Source organism: Onychostoma macrolepis, chromosome 13 (assembly GCF_012432095.1).
Source record: "Onychostoma macrolepis isolate SWU-2019 chromosome 13, ASM1243209v1, whole genome shotgun sequence".
Classification (NCBI taxonomy): Eukaryota; Metazoa; Chordata; class Actinopteri; order Cypriniformes; family Cyprinidae; genus Onychostoma; species Onychostoma macrolepis.
This window is the reverse complement of record NC_081167.1, coordinates 22,817,178-22,842,710: the sequence shown is the minus strand read 5'-3', so window position 1 is coordinate 22,842,710 and position 25,533 is coordinate 22,817,178. Positions and strand designations below refer to the sequence as shown.

Below are 25,533 nucleotides of genomic sequence, written 5' to 3'. Positions count from 1 at the left end.
GCCTAATTTGATCCACCTGGATGCGCACAGTAACAGTGCGTACAGTAAAATACATAACAGTACGATAGATTCCTATCTTTTAAAATATTTCCAAGATATTTTTCGTGTACCAGCAAACTGACTAAGAGGGTCTCGAGAGGGATTGGTTTATTTATTAAATAGTGTATTTAGGTAAACAGGTTGCAAAAAAAAAAAATCACAGTATCGCCCCAGATGTTTTTGTCCGTCGATACTCGCGTTCACCGCGCGGTGGCGCTGCAGAATAACTCGTATCTGTAGCGCGCGCAGCGCCACTCTCTGCGCGAGCTGCACGCGAACTGCCGGGTGCGCGCAGAGCACGATGGGACGGGAAGCGCAGCGCTGGAGGACCACAGAGAAGAAGATGGCTGCGACGGGGCTCGACGGGCCAGCGCTGTACCTCTTGCTCCGAGACGGCTAGAGAGGGGATAGGGGGTAAATATGGGGTCGCAGACCCTCCAGATCCTGCGGCAGGGCGTGTGGGCGTCGGTGACGGGAGGATGGTACTACGACCCCCACCAGAACACCTTCGTGAACGCGCTTCACCTTTACCTGTGGCTGCTGCTGCTCTGCCTCCCGTTCACGCTCTACATGGTGAGAGATGCAGCCGTCGGTTTCCCTCTCCTCTCCATCCTTCAGTCGTTATCAGCCCATCTCTGTCTCTATCTTTTCCTCATTCTTTACCCATCTCTCCATCCCCCTCTCTCTCTATCATCCTTGTTCTTCTAGTTCATCTCTCTCTTTCCAGTACACACAGGGCATATGTCTCTTCCCTATTTCTTTTCATCTCTCTTACGGTGTTACCGTGGTCATGGAAAACCTAGAAATATCAGAGAATTTTAAAACGGTGATTTCCAGACTTGTCAAATGTCAAGGAAATATGTATGCTGTGTATTTTTCTGGTTTTGCTTAGGTATTTCATTGCGCTGCGGGTCTGCGGTCTGCTTGTTGAAACCACTCAATATGTTCTGTTCTGGTTTGAGGGGTATTTGTTTTGGTTTTGACTGGGTTTTTAAGCAGAGTTGGGTATTTCAGACTTTGCTGTCATGAGGTTTGGTCTGTGTTTAGTCTCTGTCTGCTTTAAAGGGATAGTTCTGCCAAACATGAATATTCTGTCATACTTTACTCACCCTCATGTCCATCAGAATCTGTATGAAGGTATTTTGAAGAATGTTGTCGACCAAAACTGTTTGACTTCCCTTTTTTAGGAAAAAATACACAGAAGAAAGAAATTTTAGCATACATTAACACACTGGCATTGCTATAGATGAATCATTTTGGGTTTCCAAAAGGTTTCATAGTTCCATAATTTTTTAGATGAATTTTAAGCATCATTACTCAGTCTTCAGTGTCACATGACCCCTCAGAAATCATTCTAATATGCTGATTTGGTGCTCAAGATACATTTATTATTATTATCGGTTATTATCAGTGAATAACTAATTCTGTAATAACCAGGATGTCATTGCTAAATAAAATCATTCCTTTTTTAAAGAGTCTTATTGACCCCAAACTTTTGAACGCTATTAGCTCAAAACCACAAAAATGTCTTGTTTTCTAGTAATTTAAAATCTCTTGCTGTGTCTTTCTAAATGTTAAAGGTTTTTCTTGGAACCATAGGTGCCAGGAAAAAAAAAAACAACAAAAAAAAACCTTCCCACCAACCCATTGTGGCTTTGTTTATAATATATATATCAGCTCATTTTTAATATGCTTTCAGCTACCAAAGTGTAGTAGTCTTAACTCTGTTTGCCACATCCTACCATTTTTAAACTAATTCCACATATTTTATTCAAATCTTTACAGAAAATGCAAGAAAAAATGTCAGATTCCATCTTTGTCATAACGACTCTTGCAAAAAAAATTCTTCAGCATGAAACATTATACTCCTGTTTGCATGTGTATTATTTTTAAAGCCATGTTTGTTCTGTGGGTGAAGTATCAGGGCAGATCTGTGTGTTAGCGACTGGTGCCACTCTGTCCGTATTTAACTTCCTGCACAGATCCATGCATCTAGGTTCTGCTTTAATACTCAGTTACCTTTCTACCACAGCTAATCAATATCATGTGAAGACCCACAGTAGTGCTGCGATCACTGTATCAATAAGATGATATATTTTTTGTGTATGAATATAGATGAATATTGGTCTGGGTGTGTGTCAGATATGGTGAGCTGTTTAGGGCAGTTATGGTGTTGGGTGGCTGTGCTAGAGACACAGATGTCTGTTCAGTGCCAGGCTGTTTTTAGCTTCTGCCCTCTGGTTGCAACTGAAATATTGTTGCCTCTTTTCATAACTCTGTATAACACGGTCCTATATTTGTGTATGATATTTATACGACAGAGGGATGTTAATAGGTTGGCATATGTAAGCATATCACAATATCACACCCCCAATGCTTCGGTTTGCTTGAATGTCAACATTTGAAAGACAGTTGCCTTTTTAATGGGGTAAAATGATAGATCAATAATAGATCTAAAGATTGTACAGTACACAAATGTTCAGAAGTTGTGGTTGGTAAGTTTTTTGTGTTTTTGAAATAAGTCTTTTATGGTCACCAAGGCTGCATTTTATACAGTAAAAGCTGTAATATTGTGAAATATTTTTTACTAATGTAAACAACTGTTTTCAATGTTGACTTTCACTACATTTTAAAATGTAATTTATTTCTGTCAGGAAAGCTTATTTTTCAGTAGCCACTACTTCAGCCTTCAGTGTCCCATGCACCTTCAAAATCATTCTAATAGGCTAATTTGGTGCTCAGGAAACATTTCTTATGATCATTTATTTTGAAAACAGTTGTGCTGCTTAATATTTTTGTGGAAACTGTGATGGATTTTCAATAACTGCTTGTTTTCTACTCATTTAAAATCTCTTGCTGTGTCTCTCTCGTTCTCTGTAGGCCTTGCCCCCCACGATGGTGATTGTGGGTATCTACTGCGGGGTGATAGCAGGTATGTTTGTGCTGCTGAAGGCAGTGAATTATCGCCTGCACACTGCGCTGGATGAAGGGGAGGTGGTGGAGCTGCGGGCCAAAGGGAGCGAGGGACGGGGCCAGGGGACAGAGCGCCAACGTGAGGGTACCGGCACCCGGCAGGAAGACTCAAACGGGCCTGGGTAAGAATTATGGTTTACTCATAAGCCAAAACAAAATGTAGTGAGTCGCTGCACAGTAAACGGGTCTGATTTAGCTTAGTAAGGCTCGGCAATGGGTTTGAATCATTTTAGATTTTGAAACGGCTCATAGTCTGAATCATCCCAAGACACGTTGTGAATCATCTCAGGGTTTAAGTCTTCTCAAGAAACATTCTGATTTGGTTCAGGAAAGTAATGATTTTTTGAATCTTTTTGGGAAAACTTTTGAGTCTTCACAGGAAAGATTCTGCTCACAAAGGTTCTAGTTCAGCGCAGTAAAGTTTTGATTAAAGGGACAGTGCTGTTGCTCAGCGGTAGGGATGTTTCTGAGAACTAATCTGCTGTCATGCTGGATCCATTCATCGCCCACTGAGAGAGAGAAAAAGGGAGGAGGGACAGGGGTGAGTGAATCAGGAGAACTGAAATAGAGCCTTATAAACCAACACACGCAGGCTGCTGCTCTTGTTCATTCACTCAGAGGAGTCAGAAACAGTCTGCAAACTTTCAGAGGTGAAATAATTGCTGGGTTGCATATTTTCTATGAGAGCAAGCATTGCTGACCGAGTCAGAACAGATTAAACACAGTAACTCAAATCATGAATCAAGCATTTTAGCAAAGATTTTCTCTTTACAGACATCAACAACTTTTCATGCATTAGAAAAGAACACATAGCTTATGTTCTTGGATTCTTGTCTATATGTAAAAGAGACATAGATTTAAGAGCCTCTTAAATGGAATATAAACACACATCTGGAGGGGCATTCTTGGTTGTCCAGGTCTGTACATGGTAAGACGGTTCTGATTAAGAAAATATATTTCTGCTTCGGGCACTTGATATGAAGAGCTCACGTGTTCCTAATTTTTCCAGACCCACAAATACGTCCAGAATTAAATAAATAAACCGCCTCTAGCGGCACCAAATGGAATGGCAAAAATAATGAAATAGATGGATGCTGGTTTCTAGCTGTGGGATTACCATTCACCGCTACATTTGATCCTTTGGGGGGCCAAGCAAAATAAACCTTCTAAAAATATTAAAAATAGTATAATCTCCAAAAAAGTGAAGGGGGGAGGGGTGGATCTCTGCCTAATGGGTGACAGACATTAGATACTAGAGATACTAGAAATGATCTCCTCTCTGCCGGTGCCTGAGCTGCTGTGCAAGTTTGATCATAAATGACATTGTTAACTCTCTTGAACCCTTGGGGCTGTTTCTCTGTTAGTGTTGCTAGGTAACTAACCTTTTGTGTGTGTGTGTGTGCGCGCAGGGATCCAGGGGGTGGAATAGAGATGTCTGATTTTGCACGGGAGGAGACGCCACCGGTCGACTGCAGTTCACGGAACTCTTACGTAGGAATGGACTCTAACCATCAGGTGTGTTTGTGTGTGTTTGCTTTTTTATTTTTATTTGAAGCACGTTATCACCTGATTTGATTAATTAATCTGTTTCCTGAGATGTTATAAAGTTCACAGGAATTTGCCAGTGCCACCACAGCCAAAAAGGTTTTTTGAAGTCACAACACTCATGTTAACAGATGAGGACAAGCTACAAATGTTATCATAATTTCTAATGTAAAAATAATTACTTATTTGTAAATACTTATTTGCTTTATAATTAGATAAAGACAAGACTGAAATAATTGTTTTGCGATTATGAAAAAGACCTCTGTGGTAGTTACCTTGATTTTTTTTAAATCTTATGTTCCAGAACATCTAAAATTACCAATGAGAACATTTATTATAAACTGTATTATGTTCATTGTAACCAGAGTTGAGTGTAATGCATTACTAAGTAAAAAATTACTGTAATGTAATTTAAAGTAAAATATTATTCTTATTTTTTCTGTAATTTAAATGCAGTAATTAAAAAATAACAGTAATTTAATTAAAAGAACAGTTTAATGTCAATCCTTGTACTGTTAAACTGATCAAGGCTGATATGAAAAGAACAAAAAGATAGAAAGACTTTTTTTGCATATACTGCATTGATTATGTGGTAACATTTGTGAATATTAGTGTTATTAGCTATTATTGTTATTAGCTAAATGAAGCTGTCCTCCTGGTTTAGAGTCTTGTCTGTTTGAGGGCAACCCTTCAGTCAGAATCTCTGCCTTTTGCTGCAGTTTAATTGGTGAAACCTCAGGGGTGTTATGTTCTGGCCGATTGTACTGCTTGTCCCAGACTGTCTGTCTGTGTGTTGGTTCAGAAACTGTTTGTTGAATCCTGAAATCATAGAGCAGAATCTCAAGCTGAAAGTCATATCAATTGGTTATGTCATGTGATTAAATGACTGTGATGTGTTTTTGTGCAAGTCTGCTAAATTAGTAACAGTGATGGGAAGTTACAAACGTCATGATCTCATGTAAATGACTCATCAGAGCTGTTTCATTGATCTTATCTATCTCTCTCCCCCTACAGATAACATCCCATGGAGGCTCAGTCACCACCAAACGTGAGACATAAATTTAGTTTTTAAACTTCTGACAGTATTAGTATCTGGTAACCAAAATAAGAGGAATAGTTGAAAATGGAAAATTCTGTCATTATTTACTCACCCGCATTTAAACAAAAGTCTTGTCTGTGAAGAATCCCCTGTCTGATGAAATATGATGAAAAGATGAATATGAGACAAAACTACAGAATGTCACATTTTATTATTAGCCGTTTCAACACATACATGTTTTACCAAATAGAAAGAACAGCACTTTTAGAGTTTATCCCACTCATTGATGTGAGCATAAGTATTGGGACAGTTGAACATAAGGCAGATATAAAAGATATTAAAAGCTATTATTTAGTTGCAGATCCATTGCGCACAATCACAGCAGTGAGTCTGTGACCCATAGACATCACCAGACTCTTGGTCTCATCCTTTGAAATACTTTTCCCAGCCTTTAATGCAGCCAATTCCAATTGTTGCTTGTTTTGGGGAGTTTCTGCCTTTACTCTCCTCTCCAGCTGGTGAAATTCATGTTCAATCGGATTTAAATCTGGAGACTGACTTGGGCAATCTAAGACTTTCCATTTCTTTGCCCTTATAAATTCCTTGACTGAACTGGCAGGGTGTTTTGGGTCATTGTCCTGATGCAATATGAAGCACTTCCCAATGAATCTGGTGGTATTTTCTTGAATACTGGTAGGCAAGATGGTTTTGTACCCTTCCAAATTCATTCTGCTACTGTCATCATACATTAAGTCATCAGTAAAGTTGAGAGGGCCTGTTCCAGAGCCAGCCATGCATGCCCATGCCATGACACCACCTCCACCATGCTTTACAGATGAGGCTGTATGCTTGGGATCATTGCAGTTCCCTTTTTTCTCCACATTTTTGCTTTCCCATCACTTCGATAAAGGTTCATCATCGGTCCATAAACACAGTTCCAAAACTCTTCTGGCTCACCTTTGTGCTTTTTTGTAAACTCTAATCTTGCCTTTCTATTTTTGGAGCTGGTCAGAGGTTTGTATCTTGCTGTGTAGCATCTGTAATTCTGTGTCAAAGTCTCCTGAGGACAGTAGATTGTCAGAGCTTTCTGGAAGTTGTTGGTGATTTTACAGACACGTCTTTTAGGATTCATTTTCACAGCTTTTATGATTTGTCTGTCATCAACTACTGTTGTTTTCTCAGCCAATCAGGTAGTTGTTGGTTGCTGGTGTCGCTGGTGGTTTCCAAACTCTTGATTTCTCCATGCCCTTTGTGTTTGCTAGAGCTCTAACTGACTTCCTCTTTTCTTTTAGCATCCAAATTGCTTGCTTTTCTCTCAAAGTCAGCTCCCTCATCTTCATCCTGGTTTGTGTGTGTCATCATCGAATGCAAGATTCAGAATGCAGAAGTAATGGATATAACTGATATGACATATTCCCTGCTTTTAATATCTGAAGAATTAATGCAACAGGACACAGCCGATCACTTAGAAAGACTTGTGAGGCAGCTGTTCCAATACTTATGCTCACATCAGATAGAGGGATGAAACTCTAAAAGTGCTGAACTTCTTAGCTGGTAAAACATATATGTGTTGAATCACCCAATAATAAAATGTGACATTCTGTAGTTTTGTCTCATATTCATCTTTTAATCATATTTGTAAATGTCTTAACTCCACAGCCAACAGAGCAATTTTGTCTTTACTGTTCCAATACTTTTGGAGGGCACTGTATGTATATATGTGTGTGTTTGTGTGTGTATATATATATATATATATATATATATATATATATATATATATATATAAAACATATACATGTTGCAACCCTGACAGCTGCAGGAACATTACAGGGTGTTCTTAATTTCTTCACTAGAAGTTGTATGACTTTTTTTGAGTTGTTAAAAACTCAGAGGACACTTGTGTTGTGAACCAGGTTTACCGTAGCTATAAATAGAAGTGTTTGGGATCAAAGAGAAGAGGTTTTCTGCAGACAGCAGCGATATGTCAGAAGACCTGCAGTACTGCAGGCACAGGCCAGGTCAGGGATGTATTTGAATAAAGTTGCAAAGGTGAGCGAGAGAGAGAGAGAGAGAGAGGGCGGATGTTTTAGGTTAATGAATAAGTTATAAAACTTGACCTTCTCTGTCTCTCTCTCTCTCTCTGTCTGTTTGCAGGGGCAGGTGTTGGAAAGGCTCCTGATGATATCAGTTTGAGTTTGGCTCAGAGTTGCAGTCAAGACCAAGGTGTGAATCTTAATTAACATCAAATATAGAATAATTTTTACATTATTTACTCGCCCTCATGTCATTCTAAATCTATTTGAAGTTGTTTTTTCAGACACTGATGTTGATGTATGTCAAATCTTTTATAGGATAGATTTCAAAGATAATACTACCAGGAATCAGTTTTTCCGTTCACTTTCTAATGTGCAATTTATGTTTTTGTTTTTTTTTGTAAACTGGCTCACAAGGTGCTTTGGTGGTATGGGGAAGTTTCTCATGCAATGAAACGTCTTTGTGTCCTCAGCAGAACTGAGAATTAGCCGGTTAGGCTCATATTCTTCCTGAATGCAGTTTTATTCAACTATGAAGTGTTTCATAAAAGCTTAAAACCTGTAATATAGAGCTGAAACTTCTCTAAGATGAAAATGGATGTCTCTCCAAACCTAAAGTTTGTGATCAGTATAAAAGCCTTTTGTGAATAATGAGATGACACAGAGAGGTAACGTCAGCACTGCACGCTGGGCTCAGACTTTCTAAAGCACATAATCAAAAGTCTGTATGGACAGTGGTTTTTGGATAGTATGCAGAATGGATTCTTGGTAATGGAGTTATAACTGGTTTTGGCAGAGGACTGTATCGGTTCTTAACACTGCATTAGTGCTCAAGAAACTGTGTTTATTATGGATGCACATAACTACATTTCGACTTGACCCTGATTTATTTAAGTGTTTAAACATGTTTTTGTATTCAAAAACAGCTAAATGGAGCAAAATGGGGTCTCAGGGCTTATTTTTAAATGTTGGACTGTAATGCTGGATCATCAATGAGTCAATGATTGAAAAGTGGCTATTTGGTTATTGATTAACTTTATCATAAGGCCTGCACTGCCTAACAATGCATGAACATTGCAGTGGAAAAACTTACCTCAGTGCCACTCAAAACACTACAACACTGCCACTTTGGGTTGTGTATGTAATGTTTTTTTTTTTTTTTTTTTCAGTAAACTGCTGATATAATCACTTGTATATAACAACTGGAAAGTGTGCAATATGTAAACGATATGATTTAAACACTAAATCCAGCAGAAACTCCTGCACAATCTGCAAATTTTTTAATGTTCGTTACAAATGTCAATACCTGCACCTTACTACAATTTTCACTTGATATTTATATGAAGTTTACAATTTTATACTCTTCAACCCTTTCACCACTTTCTCTGATCTGCTGTCAATCCTGCAATCAATCACACAAGCGTGTTGCTTGACTCCCATAGGAATGAATTGAAAGCGCCCACTCCCCTGCTCTTGCTCTGAGCCAATGTAAACACATTATAATTGACTTAAGTGAAAAAAGGAGAGTCACAATGAAGAGCAAGTGAACATAGGGTCAATCTTGACTCCAAGTTGATGTAATTTTCTTATGCTTTTTAAAAAATATTTCTCTTTCCCTCTAGATATGATGTCGGACCCAAAGATGTTCTGCCTCGTCTCCAATGACTCTTTTGCCTCCATGCAGCCATCAACCTCATTGGCTCAGGACCTTTATGGCTCCACCCCTCACCCTTTTAGTCAGTCCCTGTCCTCTTGTGACACAGAAATTACTGCCCATCTTTCCACCCACTCACAGTCTTTCCGGAAAGAGTCATCTCGACCTCGCGGATTGCCACGCACCTCAAGTTCTGCGGGATCTGCGTTTCCAGATCCTTCTCTGCCCGAGTTCAGCCTGTACCCTCCACCCCGTCGGGGAGGACTGGATCCTGTCTGCGAAATGGAGGCCTCCAGGTCCCAGAGGGCGACAGAGAGCTCAGAGCAGCCGGACTCTGGAACTCCCAGCACTTCAGGAACAGAGTGTCACAGATATCATCCGAAGGAATGCCGCAGGTTATCACGGTCTGTCTCCCGAGAGACAGGGGAAGGAGATTGTGCTGGGGAAGGGGGATCTGGGTTATACCAGTCGGAGGGTGTACAGGGGGGTCGGGAAAGAAAAGGTGGACGGAGTGCCGAAAGTTTGCGGAGTTTAAGTACACGCAGTAGCGGCTCCACTGAGAGCTATTGCAGTGGGACGGACCGGGATACCAACAGTACTTTGAGTAGCCTGCACAGCGAGCAGACCAGCTCCACGCACGTAGAGAGCCTGCTGTCGCTGTCCGGGGACGAGAAGGTAAATGCGGGACATGCCGACCCGCGTAACTCTAATGTGGCCTCGGGGGAGGCTAATAAAAACCCCCATGCCAATGAACTTGCTACCAAATTGCCCATTGGCGATGCTCCCAAACCCGCAAACTCTGAGGGCCAACAGGGGGAGGGAACTGTGGAGGCGGCAACAAGGACTAGCGTAGATGTCTCTGCTGGTCTCTCCCACCAGCACCAGGAGGCAGAACTAGACAAAATGCGTCCCAAAACAGCCAATCTCGTTCACCGGGCTGCCTCCTCGTCTGCTGCCAGCCGTAGTGGCCGGCGACGAAATGGTAAGCAGCGAGCAAGCAGTTTTGACGCCAGCAGACACCGGGAATACATTTGCGGACGTGGCATGGCAAAGCCTCGCTCTGCGGTGTTCATGAAAGGAGAGGAAGACTCGAGTGATCAGAGCGAACTTAGTTGTGCCTCCAGTCTACACTCCACCCACCAGCTCAGCACAGACTCCTCATCCAGCACACCCCACTCCTGCCCCTCTCCCGAGGATCGACGTGGCCCCTCGCTGCGGGCCAAAATGAACGGTGCGCAAACCCACAGTCAGAGGGTCAAGGAAAAGGAACGGGAGAAAGACAAGGAGAAGGGAAAGCGCAAGGCTTCGCGACGCACTCCGAGTACAGGCAGCGCCAAAACTCACGCCCGGGTCTTGAGCCTGGACAGCAGCACTACTGCTTGCCTTAATGACCCCCACCATTTGGGAGCACCAGCAAGTTCTAGACCCCTTACCACCTCCAAGTCAGACTTGGAGGCAAAAGAGGGGGAGGTGTTGGATGCGGCATCCCTGCTGGGAAGAGCCTCTCAGCTTGAGTCAGTGACCCGGTCGAGAAACAGTCTGCCCTGCCCTATTTCTCTTAGTCACACTCAAGACACAACCACAGGATCTCGAGGTGAGCACACAGTAATGCACTTATTCGCACACAGAGTTTGTACATGCACTTATTCGCTAAGGGCTGGGAGATGAATATAATCAATAAATAATTCTGTCATTATTTGCTCACCCTCGTGTCATTCCAAATCTATATAGTTAGTTGCTTCCATGAACCACAAGAAGGATAAGTTTATCAGGATGTTCACGCTGCTCTTTTCCATACATTTTAAAAGAATGGTGACCTGGGGGTGTCAAAGTCCAAAAATTATAAAAAGCTTTATAAAATACCCAAGCCATAAGACAGTTTTGTGTCAGGAACAGACTTGCATTCAAAGTCACAATGTAATAGAAGTAAAGTCAGATCATTTAATTCATGCTGTGACATACATATGAGTAAAATGGATTATCAAAAAAGAAAAAATTGTAGGATGGGTACTTGGTTCAATCCATTGGTTGTTGATTGGATGGTGGCAGATCTGAATGCAAGCTTGCAGTTGGGTTGTAATGAGGGGCGATGTTTAAGTGGACTGAATGATTGGAGTCCAGGGATGTTTTAATGGAAGATTGAGTTATGATATTTTGATTAAAAATTACAAGGTAAAAAAATTAAACACATTCATGGATAATTTCCATTTCATGTCAACATGTCATTATTCTGTTATTGATGTTTGCATATATTAGGTCAATAGTACATTGCGATTTGTAACTGATGGTGATTGGTGAACCAAATCTGAATATGCTCACATTCAAAGACTTTTGTCTGTTGTTCACACAAAGATATTTGTCTTGAAAGCCATTGGTCACCTTTCACTTTCAATGTAAGTTAAAAAACATACAACATTCTGCCCAACATGAAAAGAAAGAATATCGTAGAGGTTTGGAATGAAATAAGGGTGCAAAAATTATGGCAGCATTTTCTTTTCTGGGTGAACTATCCCTGTAAGCAGTGATCTCCTCCTGAGATCAGTCTAAAGTGCTAGACATCTGAGGTCTGCAGCAGGTCAGATGGATGTTTTTCACCAGAATGTAGCCGATCAGATAAACAAGCTTTGCCCAGAAGCTAGTAGATGTACATGTAGTGTGTTTTGCCAGTGCAGCTGTGACCCACAAACCCCTACAGAATTATTGAAGTCTTACTCTGACAGCCTGTTGAGTCTATATATGGAAGATCTGCAGGGTTTGTTCTTTCCTCTGGTCCACAGTGATCATGCAGTCTTTGTGCAACATTTGCTTGTGTGAAAGTGAATTGCAGTGTGAATGTGGATTCAGTAATGATAAAGATTTGAACATGGCCTCTTTCTCCATCTGTGTTTCTGTGTTTGGAAGATGTATAGAGACGTGCGTGATATTTATATGTGCGTGTTTTATCTTTCCTGTGTTTGTGCAAAAATTGGGAGCATTGTCTAATGCTCTTTGTCATGTTTCTGTTATCTTCTCTTGAAGCTTATTACTCAAATTAACTGGTCTGAATCTTGGTTTAAAGCCCTTTTAGTCCGACATGAGATTGTTTAGGCTGTTTTATTGTAGTAATAAAGTTTTACTTTCAGTGATAAGTCATCAGATAAGGTCAAAGTTCATCCGCAGTGGGAGTGCTGCAGTTAAAGTCCATGTTTAAAACTACTTGCAAAGGCAATGCGATTAGCCATCTGGATGTAGGAAGATGACAAAGCAGTTTTAGTTTATATTATGCGTTTATCACTGGCAGTTTAGTTGGAAACACATTACCTTGAATTGTACTTTTTTCTAAGTTGTATGCAAGTTCCTAAGTATGTTTCTTTAAATTGTTGCCTTCTTTGATTGCACCATGTTCAGCAAAACTTTGCTGTAAGTTTAATATTTAAAAAATTATGTAAATAAATACAATTCATTACAAATAAACTTGAATATTGAAAAAATAAATACATATATACAGTATAAATATCTGAATATTAATTATATTTATTTTTTATATTAAAATGTTATATAATAGTTTATTAAATATTTACATAAATTTATTATAATATTATATATAATATTTGAAATACATTTTATATATACATATGATTTTATATGTACATATAAAAGTGTATGTAAAATATTATACATAATAAATGAATGTAAATATTTTAATATTGTAAATCTAATTCTTGAGCCTAAGATTGAAATTTTCTTTTTTTCTTTTCTTTTTTTTAACTCAGTTTTTATTTTTTTCCCCCAATACCATATGGCATTAAATGACATGGGTAAGCATCGGGCACTTTGCATTTGTGTTTGATGATTCTTGTGTCTACTCTGGTCTTGCATGCAGCATTGCATGTTGCTAATTCAATGAAATCTCATTTTTGGTGGCTCCCCTGCTGATGGACTCCCTCCTGCCTTTCTCTTCTTACGGCAGCCCCAGGGAACGACGACACAGTCACATTTCGCCGAGAGCGTAGTACGTTTCGTCGACAAGCGGTGCGTAGACGGCACAACGCAGGAAGTAACTCCACACCCCCCACCTCTCTCATCGGATCCCCGCTCAGGTACGACTCACCCGGGGAGCGATCGGCTGGCTGCAGAACACCAGATTTGACTCACTTGTGCTGATGTCCACTTAATTATTCTCTTCAGCACATTTTACACAATAACCTTTCTCTTTTGCTTCTACACCTTTAACTGTCATTTCCACACTTCTCTGGTGCATTGCATGAAATCTAATCTTAAATTTGCTTGCTGCTGCTTCTTAATACTGTATGGACCTTTAACCCATCCTCAGAGAAGCCCAAGCTGATCTTTTTCTGACCAATGTGCTGGTACTGGAAGCCAACATTCTTGCATGTTGCCTTTTCCATGCAATTCAATTGCATGAGTTGTTTCAGTACTTTTGTGTATTTTTTTTCCCCAGCATCTATTTTCTGAGTCTTTTATGTGCTTTCACTTATTTTATCCTGTTCTGATGAACCACGTCACATGGTGTCTAACTTCACCCTCACTATACCACACTTACACATGCTGCTTCTGGAGTCTCTGCTACTGTATCCTGGAGAGCTACGGTCACCGCATCCTTCTCTCACATACTAAATCTTTCCATAGCCCCCAGACACAGTCATCCTTGCCATCATAGACGGCTTCAGATGAAGAGAGAGTTTTGAGTGCTTGGTTTCATCATCAGGCCTGGGGCATGTCTGTCTCTCTTGAAGTATCATGATGCTTTCACTCACTTAAGTTCTCTGAAATCACTCACAGGCTTTGTTCAGACAGGCAGCAAAAATCTAATTTATTTAGCATATCCTAATTAATTTTGTTTAGTTGTTTTTTTTGGCCAAAGAGCAATAATAACCACATGGAGATTTATTTTTACAGAACTGATCCCAACAAAATCCACACACTACCATTCAAAAGTTAAGGGTCAGTAAGATTTTTAAAGAAATTAATATTCAGCAAAGATGCAAAACGACACAAATGCTATTCTTTTGAACTTTCTAGAATCCTGAAGAATGTATGATAGTTTCCACAAAAGTATCAAGCAGCACAACTATTTTTAATGATAAATGTTTCTCGAGCACCAAACCAGCATACTAAAATGACTGTGGCATTTACTTTCTGTTGAATGGTGAATGAGCAAGCAAGTGTATGTTTCTCACACACCATCCAAATGAATGTGTAAACACAGTGATGCCTCTAATGCTTATGTTGCACCGATGAGTTCAGCAGTTTTCCATGATCTCTTTCCAAAACGACAGTCAGCAACTCTCTTATTTCACTTGTGTTGCTGATGCTTATGTCATTACTATGGCAACTTATGTAGATATTAGGAATGTGCCAAACAAAATTTTCAAAACTGACTAGTCGGTTGGTTGCGTGAGTGACCAGTCAATTAATCAACAACAAATAAACATTTCTGGTTTTGGCTTTTGCAAGATCAGATTTAAAAAACAAATTAGATTTTTGTGCATTATGGTCATCTATTTTCCCTCACTCTGTTTCTACCTGGCGAAGTTCTGTTTGCACGCACACACACACACACACACACACACACACAAACCTCAAAATCGCTCTTGCTTTTTCTGGCAGTGAAATCGGAATACTCATCCTCTTCTCTTCCCGTTCAGCAGCCCTCTCATTTTACACTTCCTCTCAGCTCTCATAACACTTCCAGAACCCCTATTCCTCACAACCATCTGTCTGTTTTTCTCTCTAAAATGTGACCTTGCACTTCCTTGCTGCATCTTGTTCTGTTTTTGTCTGCTTTATCTTTATATACACACACACTCACTTACTCTTTCTTCATGGATGGGCACACGTATTTAAACGTCCAGTTCTTTTTTACCTTCCAAAACATTTCACAGAACAAAACTCACAAACTAATTTTAGCGTTAATTTTGGGAAGTCTTAATGTGACTCTTATTACAAAGTGTTATTTGGTATCATTATATATATCCCTGTGTCCCACATCCGAAGTCTGTTACTCATTCCGAATCATGCATATTTCTGCTCCTCCAGTCTGCAGGAAGCTCTGAGTCAGGTATCTCAAGCTTCAGGGTCACAGGTCAGAGGTCAGCCATCCCGCACGCCGTCTCAGGTGACGGTATTGAGCACTAGCGCCTCCCTGCTGGTCAGGAATGGAAGTGCGCAGCTGGAGGGCTGTCCGGATAAGGCGTCCACTGTGGGCGTGGCCAGCCTGCAGGATGACTTTGGTATGCACTGTAAAATTGCCTACTGTCTGTCACATCACCTTGTTATCGTCACACCTGCCTGTTATATTTGCATCCTGTGTGTCTCACATTTGCATGCTGTCTGTCACACTATTTGTCACGCCTGCATGCTGTTTCTTATCACATTCCTTTTGCATGTCATATTCAGTCAGTGTGTGAATATTCAGTCAGTGTGCAGCTGTAGGTTTTCATGATATTGTCAAGTTGTATTGGATGTGGGATTTAATCGTTATTTATCAGTTTACTGATTTCTCTGCATGTATTTGTGTGTTTGGGATCACACTGATTACAGTGGTAACATCATGATCTTATATCAGATTTTGCATGCATGTAAATGTGATATGGTCTTTCTTTGGTCAGTCAAACTCTTCCCTGGTGGTCTAGAGGTATTGATGCACTCCCACTGCTGTGGTTAAGGTTTGCTTCTGGTCAGGGAACATGCTTGCTTATTTCCTCCCATGATCAATAGTGCATCTATATGTCTATAAATATCTCTTGTTTTTGAATAGACAAAGACAACAAAATGACGGTATAGTGAGGTTATAGTGAGGCAAAAATGTAAAAACAAAAACAAAAAACAACTTTACAACTGGTATTAACTTCTCTCATTGAGGATTCATGCCATAAACTCACGCACTTGGATTAATGGGCTTAAATTTTAACAAGTGTTTCTGAATTTGGTTTTATTTGGTCAGATTAACAAATGTTTTGGACACAATTTACATCTGTATTTAGTGTTTTCCACTTGTGATCAGATCACCTAATGGAAACCATAACATTTAATGTTGTTGCAGGCTGTAAAGAGTTAATTTTTTAACTCTTGTATTGGGGGTCAGTGTTCTGTCTGTGGCAAAAGGCTTAAGTGCCACACTAATATGAACCTTTGTGATGTCTGTTATGTGACCCTTGACCCTTTGTGTGTTTGTGTGACTCAGGGAAGCTGACCCCACCTCTCTATGAGGTCGGAGGATGTGACATGTCCCTGGTGAACTTTGAACCTGCAACAAGGCGAGCCTCCAACAACCTCTGGTGAGTTACTGCCAGTGTTGTTATTGTGATACTAAAATAATTAGTATTAATATTTATAATATTTTAAATTTCACATTTTCATTTTAGTTATAGGTTGGAGTAATTTTGTAGGGCTGTAATCAACCAAAGAAAATCTTGGTCGACTGAAGTCCTGAAACTTTCGACTAAAAATCGACTAAAAATGACGTGGAGAAAAAAAAATGTACGTTACATTAATTAGATGCGCACTGTGCTCAGTACTTGGTAGCCTTGTTGTCTGCCTAAATTAATTATAAATAAACATAAAAAGCTAATAGGCTATTTGCAGTATATTAAATCGTTTTTGACCTAATTATTTTGCACTGAAATGAGTCTGACACACGAGTCTGTCGTCTCTGACAGCGGTGCATCACGTGCACCTGCGCAATATCATAGCCTGTGATTTCTGAAAACAGTACTATGTTGTCAACTAGTGATATCACAAGAACTTTTGAGGAATGTGCAACATAATTTAGAAAATTATTTTTGTCATATGTTATGAGTATAACTGTCAGACACTATCATTTCAGCCGCTCTGCAGCTCGCACAGAGCGAGGCTGAACATAAGAGACTTAAAGCTTTTACTCTTAATAAACACAAAATGCGCGTCCACTTTAATAAAAAAAGAATATTTAAAGTTAACAATTCCTTCCGTGATATTATTTTTCCGTTTGGATGATAAAGGAGGCTTAAAATCCAGCGTGGTCTGGGTTTGTCTGGGGGATTCTACCGTCATTACGGATGTGTGCGCCTGCAGTTATAAAACGATTATTACACTAAAATATTGAAATATGCCAATTCTGATATGTTCATGTAGCCTACTCAAAAACAGACAGGGCAACCTAACGCAGACAAGTTAGCTTACCGCTTTCAGATGATACGTCATGTTTGTCGTCGAGCTGTGGAAGGCAAACTGTTGCTTGCAAACTTTGCATTCAACCTTTTTCCCGTTATTAATTTTAACAAAATGCTGCCACACTGTCGATTTTTTTGTTGTTGACATGTTAGAATAGGACTGATGTATATTGATATGTGTTCCAAACCGCTGAGTCCACTAGCTTATTATTAAATAAATAATATTCAGCATCAAACCTTCTAAAGCCTACTTATCTGTCTCTCTTCTCCAGTGGGTTGGGCTAATTGAAAACAATAGGGGTGTTCTGAAAACAGACTGTTACCTGTGAAACAGGGGTGCTCTGAAAACACCCCCATTAGCAATTAGTGCTTTCCACCTGATGAAATGAGCGCGGCCAAACTGATGAAATGAGCGCGGCAAAAAATCGACCAATCAGAATTTTGGTCGAACCAGACCGTATCGACCAATTAATCGACTAATCGACTGGGACGTTACAGCCCTAGTATTTTGTCATTTTTATTAGTGTTTTAATGTGTCTATATAGTTTGTATTAATTCATATTTCAGTTTTAGTCATTTTAGTATATCAAGTTGAACTAAATTAAAATTATACATGTTGCTTTGGTGACTAGCTAAAGTTTAAAAAAAAAAGGTTGAAACAATTTTTTCATTTTATTTTATTTCAGTAAACATTTATTTTATTTCAAGTAAAATGTTTTCTGAATGGTTTTAGATTTAGTTTTAGTTTACTATAATACAGCAGTGTACAGTACAACCAGAACCCAGAATCCTTGAATATATCAGCGCTAACAAAGTCTTTCTTTCTGCAGGGAAACAGACTCCCACCTCTCCAGTTCTACCTCAGTTCGTTTTTACCCTCATGACCTGGTGAGTGCTACACAACACACACACACACGCACGCACACACACACACTGAATGTTTTCTTTATACAAACACTCAGATATATAATTCAGCCACAGACTGAGAAAATACATTGACATACAGACAATATGAGATTATGAATTGCACACAATAGTGCTTATGAGAAGCAGCACAGTTGAGGCAATGAGCTTTGTGTGTGTGTGTGTGTGTGTGTGTGTGTGTGTGTGTGTGTAAACTCACCCTGGCTTAGTTCTCCTTCCCTCAGATGCGTCTGAATCGTTTGCTGTCCATGGACCCAGAGCTGTTGGAACAGCACGATGTGGACGGGAGTCCTGACCTACAGGAGGCGCCGCACCGCTCGCAGGACTCCACGCATAATCACACACACTCACACACGCACCCACACAAAACCAAGCAGTACTACCGTCTCTGGCTGCTGCCGTACCTGTGGGTCGGGCTGCACTTTGACAGACTCACACTACTTGCCCTCTTTGACAGGTACACAAAAACACACACATTAATGTGTATTACTGATGTGTCTCAGCTCATATCCTTGCATGTGTTTATGTGTGTTTATCAGGAACCGGGAGGTTCTGGAGAATGTGCTTTCAGTGGCTCTGGCGGTTCTTGTGGCCTTCCTAGGTTCTGTGCTGCTAGTTAATGGCTTCTTCACTGACATTTGGGTCTTTCAGTTCTGCCTCGTTATTGCCAGTTGCCAGTACTCATTGCTGAAGGTGAGAATCACACATTTTTCAAATACACACCAATTTAACGAATAATTTTTAATTAAAATTTGTCTTTCTGTTCTTCAATCAGAGTGTCCAACCTGACTCTTCATCACCCCGACATGTGAGTAAAACACATTCAAATACGATAACACACCTAATTACAATGAGCGAAAAGCATGTAAATTAGTACTGGAAAAATTAATGTGTTCATTTCGGTGATTAAAGGGATGGTTCACCCAAAAATGAAAGTTCTGTCATCATTTAATCAACCTTAAGTTGTTCCAAACCTGTAAGAATTTCTTTCTTCTGCTGAACACAAAAGATGATGTTTTGTATAATGTTGGTAACCAAGCATAACCATTTTCAACATGAAAATGAAGATGATAAGAATGTTTCTTGAGCACCAAATCATCATATTAGAATGATTTCTGAAGGATCATGTGACTTTGAAGACTGGAGTAATGGCTGCTGAAAATTAGGCTTTGCCGTCACACAAAATTAAGTTACCTTTTAAAATATATTAAAATAGAAGTTACATTTTAAATAGTAGTAATATTTCACAGTATTACTGTTTTTACTGTTTATTGTTGATCAAATAAATGCAGCCTTGATGAGCAAAATAGACTCCTTTCAAAAATTTTCAGTCATATTTCCCTCAGTCCTTTGGTGTATATTCATGATTATATATGTTATTTAATTAATAGCAACATGATAAATTGCGATCAATTATAGAAAAAAACATTTTAAGTTAAATGACAGATTGGGGGTCTTAGTTCAAAGATGCAATGTTTTTCTCTCCCTTCTGTGCATGTTTGTTTAGGGTCATAATCGAATCATCGCTTACAGCAGGCCTGTGTATTTCTGTCTGTGCTGTGGGCTGATTTGGCTGTTGCACTATGGGAGTGTAAACAGCAGCTCCACGGCAGTGTCTCTGTATGGAGTCGCTCTCACCAGCTCCGTCCTGCTGTCTCAGGCGCGGGATCTCCTCATTGGTGAGTGCTGATACACACGAGGACATAAATTCCCAGCCGATGAATATGTAGCAGTTATTGTTTTGCTCTTTTATTGAAATCAGCATGCTGTAAGATTTTTCTCAGCATTCCTATAAAAGTGGAAAGACATTCCAGAGCTGAGTACAGAGAAAATGCTGCTGATGTGACGAGGCTCAAGTACTCCAGCTTTACATTTTCTCTCTCTCTCTTTCTCTCTCTCCAGTTTTCACCCTGTGCTTTCCCATCATCTTCTTCGTTGGGCTGCTCCCTCAGATTAACACTTTCGTCATGTACCTGCTTGAGCAACTTGACATTCATGTCTTTGGAGGAAATGGTAAAACATATGCACACTTTTACATTAGGACTGGGAAAAATAAGCGTATGCATCTGTGATTGTTTCTGAAATGATTCCTTTGAATTTTAACGAATTATTATTGCTATTAATGACTTTTGATTTTAATAATGTATTATTAATGACGTAGTAAGGACATCATTAAAATAGTCCATGTGACATCAGTGGTTCAACTGTAATTTTATGAAGCTACGAGAATACTTTTTGTGCACAAAGAAAACAAAAATACGGACTTTATTAATTGGTTTCTTCTCTTCATGCGTCGTGGTACTCTTGTGAATGGCAGCGGACTGACCAGGAAAATAAGAAATCGTTGAATAAAGTTGTTAGTTTTGTTTTCTTTGTGCACAAAAAGTATTCTCGTAGCTTCATAAAGTTACAGTTGAACCACTGATGTCAGAGAGCTCACGGATTTCATCAAAAATATCTTAATTTGTGTCCTGAAGATGAACGAAGGTCTTATGAGTTTACTGTTTCTTTAATAAACTACAAAACTGTGTTGTTTGTGTGGAGATTGTTGTTTCAGAGACTCATTGTTATGTCTGTCCTCACTCCCAGCATGCACCAGTCTGCTCTCAGCTCTCTATAGTGTTGTACGCAGCGTCGTCACCATAGCGATGCTCTATGGATTCTGCTATGGCGCCCTAAAGGTGATGAATCACTCTACATTCTTTATGGATTCAGTTGTATTTGTATGGATGTTGGATTGTTCTGTGTTGAGCACATTAAATATTCCTCTGAATATTATGTTTGTTTTCAGGACTCGTGGGATCCTCAGCACATTCCTGTGCTTTTCTCAGTGTTTTGTGGGCTGCTGGTTGCTGTTTCATACCATCTCAGCCGCCAATGCAGTGACCCCTCTGTTCTCATGTAAGTCTTCCTGCGAGTGTGTGGGTTTGTGTTTTTGATAAATAATTCTTGCAGTTTTCCTGCTTTAGGTACTCTACTTTCTCAGAATTTATATTTAAGGACATTTTGTTGTGGTTAGTTTGAATTTTGTGAATTTTAATACTGTCCCGTGTATGTGTAGTTCATTATTGCAATCAAAGGTCTTCCCTAATGTGAAAGAGAAAAATCCAGAGGACCCCCTTTCTGAAGTTCAGGATCCTTTACCTGAGAAACTCCGCAGCTCTGTGGTGAGCAGTATAAATCTCACAAACATAGATACAAACATGTAAATAGACACAAATGGTCTCTTCTGTCTTGAATGATGCATCTGTGTCTGTTTTTTTCTCTCTGGCTACAGAATGAGAGACTACAGTCAGATGTGATTGTGTGCGTCGTCATTGCTGTCCTGTATTTCGCCATTCATGTCAGCACCGTCTTCATTGCCTTACAGGTAAAACACTATGTTTAGAGATGCAGCATTATTAAAATTCTGGCCAATACCAATATGCTGATAATTATTTGCATGTTGTGGCCAATAACCGATACATGGCCATATTAATATATATTCTATATTATTTTGGTCAAGGGTCAACAAAATTAAAACTAAAACACTAAAAAGTGAATTTAGACATCATATGCACAATAAAATCAAATTGACAAAATCTAATATTGGCCAATATACAATACCATTAAATTGTTCAATAAGGGTCAATACGATTTTATTCCATCATAGAATCCTTGAAAAAATGTATCATGGTTTTTATATATATAAAAAAAACAGCTGTTTTAACTGTTTTAACATTAATAATAATAAGAAATATTTCTTGAGCTGCAAATCGGTATATTAGAATGATTTCTGAAGGATCATAAGACATTGAAGAAAATTTAGCTTTGCCATCACAGGAGTAAATTACATTTTTAAATATATCAAAATACAAAACAGTTATTTTAAATTGTAATAATAATCAGAATCAAACAACGGATAGTAAATCTCCAAAGGATAATAAATAGGCAGTTGTTGACAGTTCTTGTCCCTCTTTCTTCTTTTCTAGCCTTTTTTGAGCTATGTTCTGTATGGTCTGGTTGGGGCAGTAGGGCTGTTGACTCACTACCTGTTGCCCCAAATGAGGAAGCAGTTACCCTGGTACTGTTTCTCACACCCGCTGCTCAAAACCAGGGAGTACTATCAGTTTGAGATCCGGGGTAAGTCACAAATTTAAGTTCTGTAACGATAACACTGTTATTCTGCTGGGACTCAGTTAACATTAACAGCACTGAACTGTGTGTGTGTTTTCTGTGTGCAGGTGCTGCCCATGTCATGTGGTTTGAGTGTACACATGTGTGGCTGCTATTTGTGGAGAAAAACATCCTCTATCCACTCGTTGTGCTTAATGAGCTGAGTGGCAGCGCGCAGGAGCTCGCCAGCCCCAGGAAACTCAACACAGAGTCAGTATTACCTCTTCTATCTGACCTCATGTCTTATGTCTTTTCATTCATTGTTAACAGTTGTTTTTTTATTGATGAACTGATTGACTGTCTGCACCTCATTGTTGTGTATCAGCTCAACATTTTTCTGCGCTATCATTTACAAGCAGTCAATGAATTCTTTCTCTCTCTCTCTCAGGGTCGGGGCTCTAGTGATAACTATCGCTGGGCTGAAGCTGCTGCGTTGTTCCTTCAGTAGTCCAACATATCAGTATGTCACTGTCCTCTTCACGGTCCTGTTCTTCACATTTGATTACCAGCAGTTTTCTGAGACGTTGCTGCTGGATCTTTTTGTTATGTCCATCATTTTCAGCAAGGTCAGCCCTCTTTCCTATAGCATCAATTCTTGTCTTGACCTTTTACTCTTTCATGGGTTTGATATAGGCTATACCTTCTCATGAAGTACAGAGTTGCAGATTTGTGATATTGTACTAAATTTGAGCATTTCCAAGTCAGTCTAGACTCCAGACATGACTTAAGGACACTTGTAACATTCTGTTAGTTATATTGATTACTAAGGAACAGATGAAATCTGAAATAATTGGTCAGTTACAGCTGTGTTTATTATCCCAGGCAACCAAATTTCTAATTTCATGTGTCTCATATCACTTTACATTAACTTTATTCTTTATAACTAAAATCACTATTTTATTTTATTTTATTTTATTTTTATCTTAATTTTGTAAAACGCTGTATTAAGCGGCATAATGTAAAGTCAGTCATTACCACAAAATAAACCCCTTCACATGATTGACCCCCTACTTCTCTCTATTCTCTGTAGCTCAAATCAACGTTATTTTATTTTATTTTATTTTTTTATTTAATTTCATTATGTTTTATGTAAAAAGCCATATTAAGCAGTGTAATCTAAAATCGTAAACAAACCCCTTAAGATTATACTACCCCTCTCTGCTTCTCTTACATTATAAATTGTTGGTTTTTTAGATACTGTGCAAAATGTCTATTATATAACTCTGTGATATATTATCTTTTGTAGTTATGGGAGCTCTTTTATAAGTTGAAGTTTGTTTATACCTACATCGCACCGTGGCAGATTACCTGGGGCTCTGCCTTCCATGCCTTCGCCCAGCCGTTTGCAGTGCCACGTATCCTAAACACACATCGTGTTCCAGATTTAAGATATTTTACAGGCTTTGTCAAATTCAGGTGTCTTTGTGATTCTCTCTGTTCTTCCTTGACTCCGCCCCCTCCAGACTCTGCCATGTTGTTTGTACAGGCCATTGTGTCTGCTGTGTTCTCCACTCCATTAAACCCTTTTCTTGGCAGTGCCATTTTCATCAGCTCCTACGTACGACCTGTGCGCTTCTGGGAGAGAGAATACAAGTAAGACGCTCTTGAATATCAGTACCTCCAATTTCCTTTGGCCTTTTTAGCCCAACCCACAAAATATTTATGAGATTGTTAATTTAATTTTTGTGTTTCAGTACTAAGCGGGTCGATCACTCCAACACTAGACTTGCTTCACAGCTTGACAGAAACCCAGGTACAACTAGATACATTATCTGTTGTAAATGTAAAATCATTTGTAATTTGCCCATGGTGGACTAGTTTTGTTTTACAGATATCTCATCTCTCATGTTGTCAGGTTCAGATGATAATAACCTGAACTCCATCTTCTATGAGCACTTGACGCGGTCCCTGCAGCATTCTCTGTGTGGAGACCTGCAGCTGGGCCGCTGGGGAAACTACAGCACCGGAGACTGCTTCATCCTGGCATCTGATTACCTCAACGCTCTCGTTCACCTGGTTGAGATCGGCAACGGTCTCATCACTTTCCAGCTCAGAGGACTTGAGTTTAGAGGTGAGGAGAGGAAGAGAAAAAGAAACAAACAATAAATCAAATAGTTACAAAAGTCTGGTGTCAGTAAGATTTTTATGAAAGAAATGAATACTTTTATTCATCATAGATGCATTAAATTGATCTAAAATGAAAGTAAAGATATTTATGTTGCAAAAGCTAAATGTTACTATTTCAAACTAATTCTGTTCCTTTCTATTCATTAAAGAATCCTGAAAAAAGGTATCACAATTTCCACAAAAAAATATTAAGCAGTACAACTTTTTTCAACATTGATAATAACAAAAAAGTTCCTTGAGCATGGAATTGGCATATTAGAATGATTTGTGAAGGAACATGTGATGACACTGCAAACAGAAGTAATGGCTGCTAAAAATCCAGCTTTGCCATCACAGGTAGAAATCACATTTTTAAAGGGGTCATATGATGCGATTTCTATTTTTCCTTTTCTTTAATGTGGTATGTAGCTGTTTGTGCATGTATAAGATCTGCAGAGTTACAAAGCTCAAAGTCTCCCACAAAAGGATTTATTCTATCTAAAAGATAAGGCTGATCTAGACCGGCTAAAACGCCTCATTAATAGGGATGGGCGGATCGATCCTAAAGTATCGATACTTTCGATACTCATGTAAAAAGTGAATTTTTTAACCACTAACTTTATTTATCAAGAAATTTGGTGCATAAAATAAGCTTCTAAGTGTTAGTCTAATTGTGTTAGTTAGAGCTATTTCTCCTGCTCATCGGAACACACGCAAATGCTGAAAGACAGAACCAATCAATCACAGACTGCGTTCGCTGCAGACGCATGGCTCAGTCACAGTGTTTGTTCAAATAGAGCTGCGTTTTCCTAAAGCATCAGAAGCATAAGTAGATCTTAAGAAAGCATTGCCACATTATTACATTACATTAAATATCATTGTTACTATGTATAAAATTAATTCTGAAAAGTG

The 25,533-nt window shown here is 39.2% G+C and overlaps 1 protein-coding gene across 4 annotated transcripts in view; it reads left to right on the top strand.

The window, feature by feature from the left end:
* Positions 1-344: 344 nt before the first annotated feature.
* The window catches only part of pcnx1 (pecanex 1), a 43,686-nt gene continuing 18,497 nt past the window's right edge, over positions 345-25,533 (top strand). The window contains exons 1-26 of one of the 4 annotated variants that reach the window (XM_058795559.1): positions 345-612; positions 2,920-3,134; positions 4,422-4,527; positions 5,572-5,605; positions 7,751-7,819; positions 9,252-10,877; positions 13,239-13,362; positions 15,323-15,516; positions 16,470-16,563; positions 18,267-18,324; positions 18,570-18,817; positions 18,900-19,053; positions 19,136-19,168; positions 19,868-20,039; positions 20,263-20,373; positions 20,950-21,041; positions 21,152-21,261; positions 21,422-21,527; positions 21,638-21,730; positions 22,332-22,482; positions 22,584-22,725; positions 22,904-23,081; positions 23,762-23,870; positions 23,979-24,108; positions 24,210-24,268; positions 24,371-24,586. In XM_058795559.1, the coding sequence (XP_058651542.1) occupies positions 460-612; positions 2,920-3,134; positions 4,422-4,527; positions 5,572-5,605; positions 7,751-7,819; positions 9,252-10,877; positions 13,239-13,362; positions 15,323-15,516; positions 16,470-16,563; positions 18,267-18,324; positions 18,570-18,817; positions 18,900-19,053; positions 19,136-19,168; positions 19,868-20,039; positions 20,263-20,373; positions 20,950-21,041; positions 21,152-21,261; positions 21,422-21,527; positions 21,638-21,730; positions 22,332-22,482; positions 22,584-22,725; positions 22,904-23,081; positions 23,762-23,870; positions 23,979-24,108; positions 24,210-24,268; positions 24,371-24,586 (4,777 nt within the window). In that variant the 5' untranslated portion in view covers positions 345-459. Of the gene's footprint in view, positions 613-2,919; positions 3,135-4,421; positions 4,528-5,571; positions 5,606-7,750; positions 7,820-9,251; positions 10,878-13,232; positions 13,363-15,322; positions 15,517-16,469; positions 16,564-18,266; positions 18,325-18,569; positions 18,818-18,899; positions 19,054-19,135; positions 19,169-19,867; positions 20,040-20,262; positions 20,374-20,949; positions 21,042-21,151; positions 21,262-21,421; positions 21,528-21,637; positions 21,731-22,331; positions 22,483-22,583; positions 22,726-22,903; positions 23,082-23,761; positions 23,871-23,978; positions 24,109-24,209; positions 24,269-24,370; positions 24,587-25,533 lie in introns of all 4 variants that reach the window. The other 3 variants (XM_058795560.1, XM_058795557.1, XM_058795561.1) reach the window with 3 other exon arrangements.